The 20,120-nt window shown below is 34.3% G+C and overlaps 1 protein-coding gene across 5 annotated transcripts; it reads left to right on the top strand.

Annotated features, from left to right (window-relative positions):
* The first annotated feature begins 1,051 nt into the window (after positions 1-1,051).
* Positions 1,052-8,899, top strand: LOC102585481 (uncharacterized). Of its 5 annotated transcripts, none has more exons than XR_368951.2 (3): positions 1,052-2,459; positions 2,827-2,924; positions 8,554-8,899. XR_368951.2 is itself a non-coding variant. In XM_015305381.1 (3 exons), the coding sequence occupies exons 1-2, from the start codon at positions 1,319-1,321 to the stop codon at positions 2,414-2,416; spliced, it is 909 nt and encodes a 302-aa protein (XP_015160867.1). In that variant the 5' UTR covers positions 1,052-1,318; the 3' UTR covers positions 2,417-2,459; positions 2,827-3,132. The 5 variants fall into 5 exon arrangements, 3 of the variants coding, with proteins under 3 accessions (XP_015160867.1, XP_006367368.1, XP_006367367.1); XR_368953.2 differs by lacking the exon at positions 2,827-2,924 and adding an exon at positions 2,767-2,826; XM_015305381.1 differs by lacking the exon at positions 8,554-8,899 and having other exon boundaries at positions 1,052-2,178; positions 2,368-2,459; positions 2,827-3,132.
* Positions 8,900-20,120: the final 11,221 nt, after the last annotated feature.

Here is a 20,120-nt window from a genome sequence, read left to right as displayed (position 1 = left end):
GATTTAGAAATAAATTCAGATTAAAATGAACTACGAATATTTACGATATTGGATAGAATCTATGGAAAATATAAAACTATTAGAACAATTAATAGAGGAAAATTTATATATGTACCAAAGAACCCAAGATATGTTATATCTAGAATATATCATAAATAATATTAAAGAAATATTCAGATTAAAACAACTATCGAAAGAATATTACAATAAATATTATAACATTTTACCATGAATTCCGCACCCCCAAAAAATAATATTAAAGAGATATCAAGATTAAGACACTTAGCAAAAGAATATTATAATAAAATCTTTAAAATAAATTAGTCACCTACCACACTACTACTTCCATGAATTCCTCAACTACTAGTTTCGCACCGAAAAATGTTAAGTTATAGATTTACATTTTCATTTCTTTAAATAACATTTATGTACGTTATGTTGAAATGACGTAAGAGTAGTACTAAATTTCTTTTGGGATTTAGATCTTATGTTATTTTCATTTCATTTGTTTTAGTAGTATCAACTTGATAAGTCATTACTTTTTTTGTTAGACTTGATAGATTATCTTTTTGTCAAATATTTTTTATAATTTATAACAATATATTTATAGTATTAATCTTTTTGTAAATATGTATTTTATGATGGTCATAGAGATCTTGTACTTTAGTTTTTATTATTAATTTACTTATTATATACTAATTTGAAAAACATAAATCAATTATATTTTTCATAATATTAGTTAAGAACATATATTTGCTGATTAATGTATTTTTAAAAGATAATATATATCTTAAATATTTAATTCAATATCATTTATAAGGTCTCTTGTTGGTCTAATATAAATTTTTATTTTTAAAATTTAATATAATATTATGATTGCAATGGTATAACCAAACAATAATTTGTAATTACTGACAAACAAAAAACACAACAATATAATTACTAGATTATATTGAACCCCAAACTCATTTCAATCAGTAGTAACATTTTTCACCAAATCAACAACAACAACAACAACCCAGTGAAATCCCACTAGGTGGGGTCTGGGGAGGGTAAGTAGTACGCAGACCTTGCCACTACCTCGTGGAGGTAGAGAGGCTGTTTCCAAGAGACCCTCAGCTCAAGAATATCAAATCTAAGTGACAGGAGAGATATATGCAACATAACAGCATTTTTCACCAAATCGCAAAGGGAAAATCAATTTTACAAACTGAACTGAACTGAACACACCCCCGGCCCTAATCTAAAGTGTCATCTACATTCTACTGCGGAGGAGAAGTAAGAATACCGCCGACAAATAACAAGATCGCTTGTTTTGATGTTTAGAATTAGTTGCAATGGCGCACAAAAGCATCTATTTTCCTGCCTTTATTCCACAGTTGCAGCAGCGGCGGCACCTGCTAATGTATTGGCGGAGTTCCTGGTAAACTCACTTGACTTCTCAACAAAAGAAGCCATTTCTACAAGCGCCAAGCTATCTCGTTCGAAACACAGACACTATGACCCGCATTTGTTATTTGATCTCCTAGATGAAATGGGTATGAACAAATCACAGATCAAAACCCTTGTTTCTTCTTCTCCTCAATTGTTGTTTTGTCGTGTTGATGAAAACCTCAAACCCAAGATTAAGGTTTTACAAGGACTTGGCTTATCTGTATCTCAACTTGCTACATTTATGACAAGAAGCAATTTTTTGACAAGAGGTTTAGATACTATTATACAGCCTAATCTTGTGTATCTAAGAGATTTATTGCCTACTCATCATCATGTAGCTATGATTCTTATAAAAGAGCCTAGGTTGCTTTCCTACAATCTTCCTAAAGTTATGCCACCCAATATATCATTGTTGCAAAATTTTGGCTTTTCAACGCCTCATATTCTCAAGGCTTTTCACAGGCATCCTAGGTTTCTGCTCACTAGTCCTGAGTGGTTTGAGAGAGCAGTACATCGACTAGTAAAGGATTTTCATATGCCTCTCAGTTCAGGGATGTTTCTTCATGGCGTTGAAGTACTTGTGTTCCTTGACGAATCTAAATTAGAAAGGAAATTAGATATTTTTCGCAGTTTTGGATGGTCTGATTCTGATATCTGCCGAATGGTGCAAAAGCTTCCTTACTGTTTGGCCTCATCAGAGGCTAAGATAAGGACTACATTGAAGTTTTTCATGAACGAGTTGGGGTATGAACCTAATTATCTGGCTTCTCGTGCACCGCTTTTAAAGTTTAGCTTGGAGAAGAGGATCCTACCAAGGAATGAAATCTTGAAATTTCTTAAAGAAAACCAGCTGCTAAAAGGGAGTCTATGTCTTTACACTGCTGTGTCATTTTCTGAATCAGATTTTCAAAAGAAATGTGTACTTCCTTTCAGGGAAAAGATGCCCGAGATGTATGATTTATACATGAAAAGTAGAAGCTAAAGAGAAATCCCCACAGTGGAGACAATGGCTGCAGAGCAAAGAGGTTTATTCAGTTCCTTGAAAATATCTTAGATTCTTTTTCATGCTCTTGTCAAGCATATTGCTGCTTGTTTACTTTTAATTGATGGAGTTCTATTGATGCACAATGACTTTTCAAAAAATTACGGAGTGACAAAAACTAGAAATTCATATCAGTTTCATTTTCTATTCAACTGATGATTCTTGTTTAATGACAAGTAGTATAGAAATCAGACGATGTATATGACATTGATATTTGAATGGTTATCTCAATCAGGACAATATTTGTTCTCGTTTAACTGAAGTTTCTTTATCTGATATCTTTGTGATAGGGCAATATTGCTTGTCAACCTAATTTTGGCTTGAAGATTTTCTTTTGTTGTCTTGTCTAGGTAAGTGGGTCTACTATCTTCATTATATTTTGAAAGAGCACCTTCTATCAACCCTGGTCAAGTGTGAGCAACTGGTCATGATGCTCTACATGCAGTAGGTACCTATTGTTGACAACTCTTAAAGGTGTTGATTGACTCTTAAGAGTCTTAGTGATGTACTTGTCCTGAGAGAATGGGTACCATCATGAATGTATAAGTAAAAGAGAACCTAAAGTATCCTCTGAAATACTTCACGAATCAACTTGTATGTTTAAGCATTCTAGCATGACTGACCCTTAATCTATATGATATATACTTTTTCCCTAACTGGAAATTACTTGACATTTTCCATTTTTGTAGTCTCAAAGCAGTCATGGTAGTGTAGCAAACTAGGCTGTCTGTGCCACAAACCCTGCACAGTATCTCCATTTCTTTTCTTTTCCTTGTTGAAAAGGTATGTTATTGCTTTAGCTCAAAGGTTCTGCAATATATAGAGGGTATTACATAGTAAAAATCATTAGTCCCTATGAGATCTTCCAATGATTCAACTTCATTTACAATTCCCTTTTTACATAAAAATGTGAAACATGTTTGGCTTAATCTTGATATTCAGCAGAGAGATGACTGTCTTGAAAGCATATTGCATCCCTCTATCTCCAAACAGTTCACCACAAGAGTGAGATTCTACCAACTTGTTTTGTCTCCTCTACTTACTCAACCCCCCAACACACACCAAATATCCATATTAGGGAGATGTAGGGACAAGATGATATAGGGTATGTTCGGTGTGAAGGAAAAAGCTTCTAGGAAAATAAGTGAGGTTCTTACTTATTTTCTTGTGTTCGGTACGTAAGCAAAAAATATACTAAAAATATTTATATATAATCTAAACAAACACTATGGGTGGTGGGGGTGGGGTGGTGAGGATGGGGGTTACAGAGAGTGGGAGTGAAGATGAGGTGTGTTGGAGGGTGGGGTGGACACAACCTATGTGGAATGCTACTTGTGGAACTTATTTTCCGTACTTCCACTAGGGAAGTCATTTTCCTCAATTTTAAGGAACTTGTTTTCCTAGAAAAAATATCATCCAAAAATATTCACCAACCAAACATTGGATAATTGACAAATATTTTCGTCCATACCGAGCACACCCTTACAATCTCTAGTTTACCTCCACACAAGTATCATCTGGAACAAAAGGCGGAAGCGCCTTTTCTACAATTCTCATGTGGCAAGCATGATTCTTCGGCTACTAGTCAAGAGAAACATGTAACTTTTGATAGTTTGTCCTCCTTTCATCCTTTGTTTCTAAGTCAAGAGTGCTTGTTGATCATCTGAGGTAAGAGAGGCATAGAGGGACATCCTGAAACACAAATTTTACTTTATCTTCATAGTTGTTTAAACCTTAAAAATGCTCTAGTGCTGTCAAAAATTCTGCACCCCGGCCTATGTTCTAGTCATTACCTTCTTCAAAAGTTGAAGTTCCAGCCAAGTTCTTTGTAGGAGCCCAAAGTAGTCTCTAGCTTTTGTACATTGTTGAGTATGTAAGGGGAACTGTTCTTTCAAGAGACCATGCCTTAGTCAGTGGTCATTCCTAAGGATACCCTCCTATCATTACCCACTTTAATATCAATATGTGATGAAAGAGGGCTACAAATTTTTGACATTCCTCTATACTCCCACCCCATATGGAGAATAGTGATAACTTCTCTTTTTTTTTTTTTTGATAATTAGTACTCTTGTATTCCTCAGCAATTAGGGACTGCTGGCCACCCTCAAAAAAAGTTACAATGTAGTAAGATCTAGCTTTACAGTGCTCCTAGGAGATCATTCAACACTTCTATTTCCTCAATGCAATTTTCTTTACACCAGACAGTAAAGTCACTAAGCTATTCCATTTGACTTCATGGATGGACTTAATCTTATTTTTGAAACATCTTTCATTCCTCTCTTTCCATATTGTCCACCAAATGCATGAATGTATTATCCTCCACCATTCTGGCTCTTGCTTCCCCCTCTTCAAATCCAACAGCTCATCAGGTCCGTTGTATGCTCATGCATTGTCCATACAGTCTTTGTTAGACTGAAAAACATATTCCACTATTGGGCAGTGAATTTGCAATGCAAAAAAAGATGGTTATTTGTCTCCCTAGTTTCATTGCACAAAAATTTGCTTGACTTGAAGAAAGTTGTCCTTCCCAATCTGCTGAATAGAGGAACCTGTCAATCCTAGATGCACTGTTGTGATTTCCCCCCTCCTTCATGTAAATGGTCCTCCAAATGAAGGAGGATCTACCAGCTCCAAGTCTATGCTCTTAGAGAATTCAAACATTGCCCCTGAGATTCTATGACAATTTACTCTCTCTGCTACAAACCTGGTGACATTAAAGTCCCCACACACCACCCATGTTCCCTCACATCTGCTTCTAGTAACTGCTAGCTCACTCCACAACTCTCTTCTTGTCACCCTGTTGCAATCTGCATACACAACAGTGATGTACCAGGTTAGATCCTGTTTTATACCAAAAAATTTAAAAAATAACAAGAGATCAATTGACCAACCACCTCCACCAGTTGCCCTGCCCACTCCCTTTTATCCCACATGATCAGAATCCCCCTCTGCTACCCCTTGCCTCAAAATGTTCTTCCCCCAGATTAGTGATAACTTCTCTGACTAGTGCTTGTTCTTCTATTATTGTAGCTCAATAGCCATTTCATCAAAAGGCTGCTATTAGCTGCCTCAGATTCTTGATCACCAATCTTTTTTTCTGGCCAATAGTAATAGAGCTCCATATGACAGAGAGAGTTTCTTCATAGGGCATCTAATCTTTTCTCTACACTAGCTGGTAACAGGAATAGTGACTATCATTATCTTGCCAATCTTCTTTCCCATCTTGCTATCACCCCTTGCCAATTTTCTTCTCACCTAAATGCCTTGAGTTTCTAGTTAGTCAGCTTCCAACTTGACATTCTTGTATGCTAGGAAGTACTGAAATATTGGGCATTTGATTCACAGAGACCATAATACTCTTCCTCCATTTTACTTTTTGGCCAGAGTAAGTCTTCAAATATAGTTAATAGTGAACGTTAAATGCCTTATGTACTCCACAATAGAATAAAAAACTAGTGTATTATCATGTTGTAAAAAGTAGGGTATTTCCGTATTGTTGAACCCAATGTTAGCCACTTTAAAGCCTCTTATCCATCCACTATGACTGGCTATCTATCCTTTGCATTCTGTTAAATCCTTCCATAATCAGTACAACCAGAAAGAGAGATAAGAGGATCATCTACCTTAAGGCCTATTTGTGAAGGAAAGAGGTCACAAGAAAACCAACAACATATACCCAGTGAAATCACACTAAGTGGGGTCTGGGAGGGTAGAGTGTACGCAAACCTTACCACTACCTCGAGGAGGTAGAAAGGTTGTTTCCGAAAGACCCTCGGCTCAAGTGTATCAAACCCAAGTAAAATAAGTAGAAAACAATGAAGAAAGCATAGCCGTTAATAAGAAAAAGCAGTGTAAAGTCTACCAGAAAGGAACAATAACAACAACAAAATAGTGTGATAATTCAAACACAATACACGACATATGGCAATAACTACAAGGGTACGACTAGCACTACGACAGACACTAACAAGTCTAAACCTATGCACAACAAGACAACACTTCACCCCTACTAACCTTCTACCCTAATACACGACTTCCTATTTAGAGTCCATGTCCTTGGTAATATGAAGTTGCACCATATCCTATGTAATCACCTCTCCCAATACTTCTTCAGCCTACCTCATACCTCTCTGGGTACCTCCTACAACCAGTCTCCTGCACCTCCTCACTAGGGCGTCGCACACCTTCTTTACACATGCCCAAATCATCTCAGTCTCACTTCCTTCATCTTGTCTGGCACAAACTCCTACCTTCTCCCGAATAACCTCATTCTTAATCTTTTCTCTCCTAGTATGCCCGCACATCCATCTCAACATCCTCATCTGAAGCCCACAAGAAAACCATTAATCAAAATTGAGTATCTGACCGTGCTGATACAGAAGAACATCCATTTAAGGCATTTCCTACTGAATTCCATATCATTTAGAACATTGATTAGGAAATCCCAAATTCACACAATCATACGTTTTTTTCGATATACAACTTGGTGTTTATGCTCATTTCAAAAGTACCTTGTCTGTGAAAGTACTTCACTGCCTTCATGATGTTTTGATTGGCCAGCATGTTTGATAGAAACTAATGTAACTGCAAAAGCCCAGGCTTTATCATTTGCACAGATTTTAATGGTCTCTGCTACTTCTTATTCCTCGAAAGGACCTTCTAATTAGCTGTCTTCCTCTTTACTGATTGTTTGGACATGCATTCGTTCATGTTGAACCTTGGTCTCTATTTTTCATTCTCAGTCTACAAGTTCTGATAGAACGTCGTCTTCTGATGGCCTCTGGATCTTCCCCTGTTTCTCCATTAATATCCAACTTATCAATCATATTGTATCTGTGATAGCATTAGTCATTGTTTGGAATAACTTAAGGGTCGTTTGGTAGAGTGTATTGGAGAAAATAATGCTTGCATTAGCTTGGTGTATTACTAGTACCTTGTTTGGTACGCTTTTCTAACCTATTCATAATTGATGTTTGTATTAGTAATACACTCTATTGTGTATTAAAGAATGTATTACTAATACCATGGATTTCTAAGCTTTAGTAATGCAATGGATTCTAATGCATGCATTAGCATTATTAAAGACACAATTGCCCCTCAAATTTTTTTTTACATCCTTGAAACTATATTTGTGGAGGGTATTTTTGTAAACAAATATTTTTTTAAAAAAAAATTATGCAATGTATAATATTTTTAGTACACCAAACCAAACATTGCATAAAAAATCTCATCATCACTAATGCAAGCATAACTAATACACTATATTTTGCATTATTCTTATACACTCTACAACGACCACTTAGTGTCTTTGTCACCTTATTTCAGCTGAAGATTCCTAGATCTCTGTCTCCATACTATCTCCTCACATTTATTTACATCTTCAATTTCCATCAATACATTTAACATTTCGGATCAAATCCTCTTTAGTAAGTTGTTCCTGTATTTTATCCTACTGAAGCATTTCGTTTGTAACTCTTGATTTCTTCTGTCTAGACTGCCAAAGTTGTTGGTATCACACTCGACCTTCTTTGCTTTAAAGAATTCAGTTTCTTTAAGAGTAAAATCAGCCTTACCTGCCACCATAAAGGAGTCCCATCATTCTTTTATTTTCTCTTTAAAACCTTCAATGTCTAACCACCTACTTTTAAATTTGAAGTACGATCTATATTTACCCCTTAGCATTCTGCCTGGAGGCAATCCTGAGAAGTGCAGACTACTTGATGTATCTAAACTCTTCATTCCATTATGCTGTGGAAATGAATCTGTCCATTCTTGGGGAACTATGATGATTGTTGTCCGTCACCCAACCCAAGTGTATAGTGGTGGATCAATGAACTCCAGAATCAAAATTAAGAAGAATATTTTTGATTTAGATATTAGGTGTTTGAGAGAGAACATGTTGTCATATTGTTAATATACAGGTTGAGGTCATTCTTAAACCTCACACCACAATACTGACATTAACTAAAAAAAATAAAAGGGCCACTTTCAGTAGTCATGTTGAATATCTTTAAACACCTCTCTCTGTGAATGAAGAAAATAAAATTAAGATTTCTAAAGTTTGAGTACTGTTGTAGAGGACAAATGAATATTATGGTTGAGCTCAAAGGATCAGAAGAGTGATTTTGTCACCAGTTTCGATTTGCTGCAATGTTCAGAAAAGCCGACATAGAGTTGCTATGAGGAGGCCATTAATACTGATTATTTTTGAAAGCAAGGCTGTAGTTGAGAAAGTATGTATTAGCACATCTGATTTTTCTCTTGTTACCATTTGTAAGGGTAAATTAAGCTGTTAGAGATATATGCAGCTTATTTTGTTAAGAATTTTATGGTACAATTTTCTCTATCTCTAACATGACTATTAAAAATGTTGTATCAAATTATGCTATCCTATGTATTTCATTCCTCATTATCAAGGTTTATTTCTTCCCCTGAAAAGACCCTCTATTTTCCTTTAACAACTAATTTTGTAATAGTTGGTATTCAAAAGTTCACATTATGACACATAACTTGAGTAGTAGTGTAGTAATGTTTGTATGTAGTATATTGTTGGTAAAAAAAGAAAAGGGGTGGCATCCATCGGTATTAGTGTAGCAATTTGACCTTGGAAATTTCATTACTTGATGGTATGTGAAAGACACATTTTTCATGGCATGAATCCATGGCCTCTTGAGTATAATGTTATACCACATTTCTCCATTGAAGATTTCAAACTGGTTTGTTTGAGCACGCCCTCAGCATCCATCGGTACTCACACTAACTTTTGGTGGGCTAACCATATCTTACTAACTAAAACATGTTATAACTAGTTAATTAATCATATTATCTAAACCGTTAAAGGAAGAAATAATAGTTGCAACTATAATAGATTAGAAGTGTGGAAATTTAAACTATTACATCTCTAAAATTCGAAAGTCATTGACAAGATTCTAACTAAAGTGTCAAAGAATAGTCATTAAACTAGATAAGTAAATAACAATGTCCGAGGAAAGTAGTCATCGATTATCAGATGACCTGTGGCAGCATGAATAGTAATAGCTCACCCTTAGATCTGAAGTCTTGTAGCTGCGTTAAATATGAGGTTGGGTAGATGATTCTGGATCACAATCTATACTCAAAAGGAAAGTGCAAGAGTAGCATAAGTACAAACATTATATACTGGTAGGCATTATATACTATTAAGGCCTAATTTGTTTGCACTTAATGGATGTCTGAATCTGAATGGTTCAGACATTAGGCCATTAAGTGTGTTTGTTTTTTCAATTAAAAAATCTTTTAATGGGTCTGAAAAAGTCCAAATGAATCAAATTTGTGACAGAGTCTGCCTCATTTGTTTGCACTTAATGAAGGTCTGAATCTTAATCATTCAAATTCAGCCCATTAAATGTGTTTGATTTTTAAGTCTAAATTTGAATGATTGCGATTTAGCCTATTAAGTCCATTTGTTTCTTTTTTTTAAAAAGAAAAAAATAATGCGTCTCAATGAGTCTTATATAGAGAATACCACTATCTAAAGTAACCTTGTAGGGGGTGCGTATAACATGTAAGATCTCAATACGAGAAAGAAATCAGACCTATAACCTCACTGCAGTGGCTTGTAGACTTGCTTTGCCGTGGAAAGCTCATGTGAAAACCTATTAGAACTGTGGGCCTTACCCGTCTACTACTCGACCTTAAGTAACTACAGTTAGCTGAATGAATCAGATCTATAACGAAGTCTGAATACCATTCAGTCTCTATTAAAATAAAAAGCGTTCTTTCATCAAAAAAATATCTTCTTCCTTGCTTCTCTTCTGGACAAGTTTCAAGTTTCTTCCTCTCTTTTCCAACCAAATACCATTTTTTTTTCTTTTGAATAAGTAAGTTTTCATAATCCTGTGCAAGTATTTATTTAATATTTTTAATATATACAATATTCTTGGGTGAATTGATATTTATGAAGAACTCTTCTTGTCACAATTCGTTTGTTGTCAAAACTTCTTTGGAAGATGTTATCATTGTTTCTTGAGAAAAAAATGTTTGAGAAAACAAATAAATAGTTTTTTTTGGGCGGGTTATAATCTTATTCTTGAAATGATTTTTTGGAAGAAGTTATCTTGAGTTTGGATTATAAATTTTATTGATATAGTGCTTAATTTCTATTTTTTTTTAACAATTTTTTTTTAATACATATTCGGATATTGAAAACTAACAATCTTAATGATTTAATCTTCACGCATATAAATTACATCTTAATATTCAGATATGCATTCTGGGTTTTCAAGAACGACGATTTGAATAGCTATTTCATCAGTTTTTAGGGTTCTTTCTTGAACTCTTCTATTTCGATCTATTTATGATATTAAATTGTTGCTTGATCGAAATTACTATTATGAGTAGCTAATTTCCCTAGTTCTAGGGTTGTGGCTACATGATGATTGTAACTTATTGAGTTTATACGGATTGCCATTAAGAATCTTTCTTATGTTTTTTGTTTTTCGTATTTCGTGCCTGATCACCATTGAAATAAACATACTGTCCGAATTGAACTCGTAAGAGGAATAAGAGGATAGAACGTGGGGCATGAGGAGCATGATTTTCTCTTAAGAATTAGCATTAATTTGTATCCAGGATAGGGATATACCTAGAAACCTTGCTTGGTCATTATACAGGAAGAAATCAAAATGCTCGGTAATTGGTCCAACCTATCCCCGCTCAACGATGTAGTTAGGTTGCCATTTATCGTAGGTGATTAGAGGTCGGGAGACCATAATCATATATTTAACCATGTGATCATTGATTCGATAGTTGATGAATATCCGTTTAACAAGATAAATTGCATGAATCCTGATAAAAGCTGCAACCCTGGACTTCACCCAATCATTGTTTGAAACCTTTGAAATTGAATCGTGTTTATTTAATTTTTGTTTAACTTTTAAATTATTAAATCAATCAATCTTGTAATCTTGATAACACTTGTGCTTAGCTGGAAGTATTGGAAAATTGAGTTGTTCTAATCATAAGTCTTTGTGGGTACGATACCCGACTCTTAAAAAAGAGCCACTTTAATACTTGAACGACCACGTACACTGGGAACAACATAAGGGCTACTTCTTTTAGGTTTGATATTTCGGTGAACGAGTTCGTGGTAGGAGCTCTTTCTAGGTTCACCTGGGGGGTTTCTGATGGAGTTGGGATTTGAGGAGAAGTCATTTTTGGAGGAGGTTGTGATATCTAGGGAAAGAACAGAGGGTTGTTTTGGGTAAGTTCCACTAGAGCGAAGAAAAAGAGGTTTTGGATTTGTCATTGGATTGATGAGGGGATTGAAGTGGGTTGGAAGACCCCAATGTTGTTGCATGTTGTGATGCAACATTGGTGCAACTGCCGGAGCCAGGGGGTTCATGATATTGTTGATCCATAGGTGGTTCAGGTAATTGTCCATCGCCATCTTCATGCCCTCCGAGACTAGTTGGGAGAGAAACTTTGGATTCTGGAGAATTATCATGACCCCCTGACCATTGAGGTCTATCGTGAAGAAGACAGCTTGGACCCGGAGACCCAGCTCTATCCAAGAGAGGGGGGTTGGTTTGGGGGGAGAGCCTTGGTAGCATAGACCACCAGAGGGTTTGGCATCGGTGGGAATGGTGGATTGTTGGAGCTGTCGTTCATATTCTTTGTGAGTAGCAGAAGTCTGTTCTTTTTCGTTTTGTTTAGAGGAAGCAGTAATATGGAGCTCATTTGACCTGGGAGGGAGACTTAAGAGTTTGCTCTAATGATTGATGAGATATGTTATGCATGGGATTGGAGGGAGCAAGATAGGGTGAAATAGGGGAGGGGGGGAGGGGGGGGGGAGATTGCATAAAGGTACAATTGTCTAATTGTATCTTAGGGTTCGCCAATTGTCGAGAAAAATGAGAATTGTTGTCAAAATTACCATGGTTACAACTGTAGAATAGTTGCTACTACCAGTGATTTTCTTTTTACCACTTTCGAATTTACCCATAGATTTGGGGGAGTTACCATGAAAGGTGGCATTATGGGCAATAGGCCACTTTTCTCTGACACTTGTCGATGGGAGAATTTGCATGTGAGAGACGGTGTTTGAGTGAGACTCAGAGTCTATCTCAACCAACTGGTTTTCCTCCAACAAAGATAAGGAGTTAAATTTATTAGCGGATTAAATGGAAAGAGGAGCAAAAGTATCAGACTTAGTCACATTAATTGTTAGTTCTTCTCCCTTTTCAGGGATTAAAATAGAGGAGTTCATAGGATTTTTCGCTTGATTACATGGATTGGCATCCATGTTTCTAAAATACACACTTGGGGGTGAGCAGGGGCGGATGTACAGTGTTTCCAGGAGGGTCATCCAACCCCCCTCGATAAAAAAATTACACTATATATATAAGATTGATTTTTTTATGTACATGTATATATTTAAAATTGAACCACCTGAATATATATCAAAGGAGTAGCCCAACGGTTGAGGGGGTTCAAGATTTCGCTTGAGTGAGCTTTGGGTCGCAGGATCGATTCCAAGCAATAACATTTTTTTGTTGTTGTAATTTTTAGTGATTTTGCAGCCATCAATTTTAAGTGTTTTTTTTATTAAATACAGATAGACCAAACGACTCTGTTTTTAAAATCATAACTAATTAAAAAATTTATATTTAAAATCTCTAATGGAAAAGTGAACAAATAAAAAAATCCCTCTTTTCTAGGGATTGCAATATTATATTTTCCCTATTCTTTCTCGTTCAACTTCAGCCTTCAGGTTTTGTTGCTGCTCGCTGGCCGCTGCTGCAGTCCCGCCTGTTGCTGACTTGCTGTCGCCTGTTGCTGCTGCTGCTTGCTGCCGCTGGTGGAGGAGTGGTGGTCCTCTGTGGATTAATTTCATTCTCTCCTTCAGGCTCCAATTGTGATGGCAACCTCTGTAAGTTTTCTTCTCTTTTTTTTTTCCAGAATTCTATGTTTTGATTTTGGTATTTGTTGATGTGCTATTTTATTTAGCTGATTGAACTCGGATATTCACTGCTCTTAACAATTTTTTGTTTTTCATATGAAAATTTCAATTATATTCACTGATTATGAAAGTTATAATTTTATTTGTTTGGGCTTATTTGTTGATTTTAAGATGTCCATTACGTGTTTGATGAAATGTCAGAAAGATTTGCCAACTTTCTTATTTTCTTTTCTGATTTTGGGTTTGAATAGATACAATGTTGCACTCATTTAACAATACATTAAGAAGAATTTGATTGCTAGATAGATTAAAATAAAACCAAAGTAAGATTATCTTTGCCTTCTTCTAAAGTTTGGTATCCAGGAGAGGCACCATTCTCATTTGCATTGGTTTCATAAAAAAATTTAATATTGTGTTGACTCTAAATTCTGAATTCATCTCTCTCTAAATATATATAATTTCCTATTTAAAGTTAAGAGTAAGTTGAAGTATTGATTAACTATTTTATACCTCCTGGGAATGGTGCCGTAAACCTGGACTAATAACACTTAACATTTTTTGGTGTTGGGGTAAATTTGGTATTCTTTGATGTTCTTATCAAAAGAAACTGCAAGATTTTGAAGCCTTATTTAAGAGTAAAGCCATGTGCTTGGCATATTTGTTTTTGTGCTGTGAGATTTTTGACAGAAATGGATGGAAGGAGGAATCTTGCAACTTTCTAAATAGTATAAGGATGTTTTTTGTGCAATGAGATAATACAAGGATGTACCTTATATTTAGGCCATAGTTAAGGGATGAATTTAGCCCAAAACTCGACATTCAACATTTGTTTAGTGGATATTAACTTTTATTTATGAGATTCAACTTTTGTTTATTGTCTATAATTTTGTTTTGGTCCTTATTGCATATTTAATTTTTGTAAGTTCTGACTAAATTTTTATTTTACGATTCAGTCTCAATATTCAGTGAAGAAGAATTTTACACAAGTACCGAAATCAACTTTAGCCTCTCAAAGTTATAGTCAATCTAATCAAAAAGAAAATACTAATCATTCAGAAGTGTCGTTAGATTCTTCTCAAGAATTTGATTTGAGTTCTTTAAAGTTTGATCCTGGTGAAAGAACATCAATATTGAACTATCATCCAAACCACCGTGATGTTATTAGAAGATCATACCTTTTGAATGGTCCTTGTCAACCTTGTTTGGCGGTGCAAGAGTATCCTCAAACATATATTTTTGGATCAATGCGTCGTTTTAATCATGAATGGTTTGATGATATATATCATGATTGGTTGGAGTATAGTGTTAGTAAAGATGCAGTCTATTGTTTGTATTGCTATCTTTTTAAAGATCATAACACTAATCAAGGAGGAGGGGAGACATTTTCAACTATAGGATTTAAGAGTTGGAACAAAAAGGGTGGTCTTGACAAACATATTGGTCTACCGAATAGCATACATAATCAGTCAAAAAAGAAATGTCAAGATTTACTATGACAACGACGGTCTATTCAATTTGCATTTGAGAGGCAATCTAATCAACTCAAGCATGGATATTATATGCGCTTAAGTGCGTCGGTTGATGTAGTAAGACTTCTCATAAGTCGGGGATTTGCATTTCGAGGTCATGATGAATCTAAATCATTACTTAGTAGGGGTAACTTTCTTAAAATTCTCTCATGGTATGCAAAAAAATGTGATAAAATTCGTGATTATGTTTTGAAACATGCTCCTGTAAATGATCAAATGACTTCTCCAATGATTCAAAAAGATATTGTGAGTGCATGTAAGATAGAGACTGTTAAAGTGAATTAAATGATGACTGCTTTGCTTTACTAGTTGATGAATCCTTTGATGTGTCACGCAAGGAGCAAATGGCTATCGTATTTCGTTATATTGATAGAATGGGATTTGTAATGGAGCGACTTATTGACAATTGTTCATGTTGAAGATACTAGTGCTTCATCTTTAAAGGAGACATTTTTTAATTTACTTGCTCAACATTCTTTGAGTCCATCAAGTGTGCGTGGACAATGTTACGATGGGGCAAGTAATATGTAAGGTGAGATCAATGGCCTTAAAATGTTGATTAGATGAGAAAGTAAATCGGCTCATTCAATCCATTACTTTGCTCATCAACTTCAACCAACTCTTGTTGGGGTCTCTAAAAAGTGTGTTAAAGTGGGAAAACTTAGGGTCTCTAAAAAGTGTGTTGAAGTGGGAAAACTTGTAGTATTGATCTCAAATATTTTTAATGTATTGGGATCTTCTTTTAAGCGTATGTATAATTTATGAGATTCTAAAAAATCAACAATTCAAGTGACATTAGATATGGGTGAATTTACAACCGATAGGGGCTTGAATCAATAATTTGGTCTTTCAAGAGCTTGTGATACTCGTTGGGGATCTCATTATAAATCCTTTAACAATTTTATTATTATGTTTGGCTCTATTCTTGAGGTTCTTGAATCACTTGCTCTTGATGCAAGGAGTATGGATGAAAGAGCCAAGGCAATGGGACATCTTGAAGCTTGTCAAACATTTGAGATTGCGTTTATGTTGCATTTGATGAGAGATGTCTTAGCAATCACAAATGAGCTTAATAAATGCTTACAAAAAAAAGAGCAAGATATTGCAAATGCCATGCTACTTGTTGAAGTAGCAAAGAGAAGGTTGCAAGTCTTAAGAGATGATGAATGGGATTCTCTTATTGCCAAGGTATCTACATTTTGTATCAAACATGATGTTTTGATACCTAATTTTGAGGAGCCATATGTTAGCTCTTTAAGATTCCGGCGGAAACTTGCTAACTACCTTGCTTGAATCCAATTAACTCATTTTCAAGTTTTGACATAAGAAAAGTAATGAGAATGGCTGAATTATATCCAGATGACTTTGATGAATCCAATATGAGTATTCTTGAGAATCAACTTGCAAGTTACATTGTTGATGTTCGTGATGTTGATGAAAGGTTCTCCGATCTAAATGGGCTTTGTGATCTTTCCAAAAGATTAGTTCAGACAAAGAAACATTCAAATTATCCTCTTGTATTTCGCTTAGTGAAACTTGCTCTACTTTTACCAGTTGCCACTGCCTCCGTTGAAAGAGCTTTTTCGGCAATGAAGTTTATCAAGAATGACTTGCGGAGTCAAATGAGTGATAATTTTTTTAGTGGTTGTTTGATGCCTTATTTAGAAAAAGATTTATTTGATAAGATTTCTAATGATGCTATTATTAAGACATTTCAAGATATGAAACCTCGTAGAATACAATTGTAAAAATGTATGTAGTTGTATTTTCAAATGTAAAACTATGTTTTGATAGGTTTATCCGCATGTTTGGTTTCTTAACCTCCCTTCAAGGTTGTGTAGTTTTGTAATGTAATGAAGTCATTTTATGCCAAAAAGAATTTTTGTGAAGAAATAGTATTTTCGCTTAGATTAGTGTTTTTTGTTAGTCTTTCTAATGTTAAATTTGTGCTTGCTCTCCATTTGCACTTTCAGGAGCCGAAGAGAATTCTAAAGGAATTGAAGAACTTGTAGAACTTTTTGAATGAGTTGTGCTACTTTATTATCATTTTATAGATATGTACTTTAAATTTGTTTCTTAAGATAAGTTGTAAAGGATTTTTTTTTGTCAACTCGTTTGCTAATCAATCCGTTCATAAATGACCCGATCCGTTTATTTATGGATAATATTAGGGTGTTTAATTATTTTTTTTGAACCTCCTTGATAGAATTTCTGCCTCTGCCACTGGGGGTGAGGATAAGTAAGCTCCATTAATGACATTTCTTCTTCAATTCTTACCTTGACCTTTCCTGACAAAATTAATAGTATGCCATTCTTCCTTAGTTGGCGTTGTTGTTACTGTGAAAATTTTAGGATTATCATTAGGAGAGTTGGTGAGGCGGTTGACCAATCCGACCGCAGAATTTGCACAGAAGGTCCTTTCCTTCCTATTCGATGACTTGTTTATAATTACTTATCTGGATATGAGATTTGACTGGCTGGTCTAGCGCAATTTCTAGAGTTGCACTTGTACAAGCGTCCACTTTCAGCAAGTTGCCAATCTTTTGCAGTATAGAAATTGTGGAAGACGGAGCCACATAGCTGAGGGGAAGCAGTGTTTGGCATAAAATTTGGGACCCATTTTTGCGTAGAGAAAAAGTAACCATTGATGAGCCCATGGCCGATTATAGAGAATTTTTTCTTGATTTTCCTTTCGTGTTAATTTTACTATGAAATATTCATGTCCCAAGTCTATGAGTGGAAATTGTTCGGATAACTTCCACATGGATTGGATTTTAGACTTTTAAGTATTGATGAAGGATTTTCTTACCCAATAACTTACTGATAATGGATGATTCCCAAGGAGCATACATCCGTCTGTAAGAGTAATGATGTCGGAATCACCATCAGGTTGTTTGGGGTTATAAACAAGTGAATCGATTAAGTTTATCAAGTAGGGTATCCTTACAAGAAAGGGAAGATTGATTATTAATTTTTTTTCACTAGAGGGTTTGGAGGTTTAGGTGGTGGTTTGGTGTCCAGAATATTTTTATCAATATCTATATCCATAAGAAAAGGGAACCAACATAGAGAGAAGGCAGAGAGAATTTTTTTTGTCCGAGGAATATTTTATAACTATAAACTCTTTGTTTATTTCCATCCATAAATTATTTTATTTTTAATTAATTCAAAATATAAACCAACACAATATTCTATATGTTAAATAATTTAAAAAACTAATAACCTCATATAGACTCGAAAATCAAAATATAACGGGAGGAACAATAGAATAAAAATTATGAAAGTTTAAATTTCATACACGTAAAATAGATCAAGTAGATTTAATACCAACTGATACTTTAGAATAAAAATAGATGAGATGCAACAAATCATCAAAACAATATTTATGTATTGCTCATATTTCTTTTCAAACCTTCTCATAATTCATAATTCCCAAATAAAGGTGGTTTTGAAAAATATTAAAGTATTTGATAATATAAAGTTTATCAGGTCGAAAGAAAATATTAACACAATTTCATCTCTTATTTTTTTTTAAAATAGTCCGTACTCCTCTATTTCAATTAATTTTATTTGATATAGATTAAGAATATATATATATAAGCTCGCTGATGTGGCATGCCTCAATGATCAGTATCACTATTTATCTATTTTCTCATAATTTTCAATTTTTCCCTTCATTTTTTATTCAAAAATCTGTTAAAATAATTATTATCTTCCTTGAGCATTTATAACAGTTATTCTTCCTTCCAAAAGAAATTGTGTAGTGTAATGGCTATTAAATTGCAGTAACTACAAAAGAAACATTAATTTGATTATATATTTATAAAAAAAATAACCAAAATATGAATGTTAATTTGATTATATACTTATAATAAAATTAACATTAAACTTAAAAAGGAACGTCAATAACTTTAAAAAGGAATGTTAAATTGATTATAAATTTTGAATTAATCATGCATTAACTTAAAAATGGAACGCCTGATATCGTACCCCTTTTGAACGGTTTCATTCTATTGTTGCTTGTGATTTGAAGAGTTAGATTCTGTGCTCAGCTGGATTCGTTGGACCATTTGGGAAGTTGGTCAGTCTGGTTCAAAACATTCGTTCCGTGACGTGAGGCTCCAGCTTAAAACTTTGAAACTATACCAAATCATACTCGGCAACTGAAGCATGGAGGAGAAGAGCCGGAAAAAACACCTCTTTTCAAAAGGTGAATAACTTAAAAAGGAACATGAATTTTGCTTAATTTAATTTGATTAAATTACTGCTAAATTGGTAACTAAATTTATTCCAAAAATAAGTGATTGACAAAACATAAGTACTAATTATGAGGTTTTAATTTTCCTTAATTGTGAAATTAATGATTATATCGTTTTATTCAAATTATAATTCTTCCTTTCAGTTTTTTTCCATCAACCTTCTTTTTTTCAATTTGTAATTACAATGGCTTTTACTATGCAGTAATAATCTATGAGTAATTATATTCTAATTAATCTTGTGTCTTTTCATATTCTATATTTTTGTATTATATATATAGATTGGAAGTGTTTTTTTTTTCATGTCGTAGCTTGCTTGCTCTATTTTGCTTTTAATTGGATTGTTAGTCTGACATATTCTTCTTCTTTTTTTCCAGTGTTGGTCATTACTGATAGAGATGATTTGATGATAAGGAATAAGATTTGAAGAATTTGGAATGCGATTTATTTCAAGAAAAATGGTGAATTGATTAATCTGAATATACTTTTTTATTGAAGAAAAGGTCTATACTTGCTGACTCTATGTTGCTTTTAATTAAATTGTTAGTCTGACATACTCTTCTTTTCTTTCTTTTGTTTTTCAGTGTTGGTCATTACTAATAGAGATGGTTTGATGATAAGGAATAAGATTTGAAGAATCTGGAATGCGATTTATTTCAAGAAAAATGGTGAATTGATTAATCTAAATATACTTTTCTATTTAAGAAAAGATATATATATCTTATATCATATTGTTATAATGCTAAATGTATAGACCTGTTGAAATCTATATATAAAAGGGAAATGGTCAAATATGCCCCTAAACTATTCGAAAACGTCTAGATATACCCTCCGTTTAAAGTTTGGTTCACTTGTGCCCTCGCCGTCCAACTTTTGGCATAGATATGCCCTTACACTCGACCCCCCACCCCCCCAAAAAA

This window comes from Solanum tuberosum, unplaced genomic scaffold, assembly GCF_000226075.1.
Source record: "Solanum tuberosum cultivar DM 1-3 516 R44 unplaced genomic scaffold, SolTub_3.0 scf00751, whole genome shotgun sequence".
NCBI classification, from domain to species: domain Eukaryota; kingdom Viridiplantae; phylum Streptophyta; class Magnoliopsida; order Solanales; family Solanaceae; genus Solanum; species Solanum tuberosum.
The sequence above is the reverse complement of the archived record's forward strand: the minus strand, read 5'-3'. Positions and strand labels throughout refer to the sequence as shown.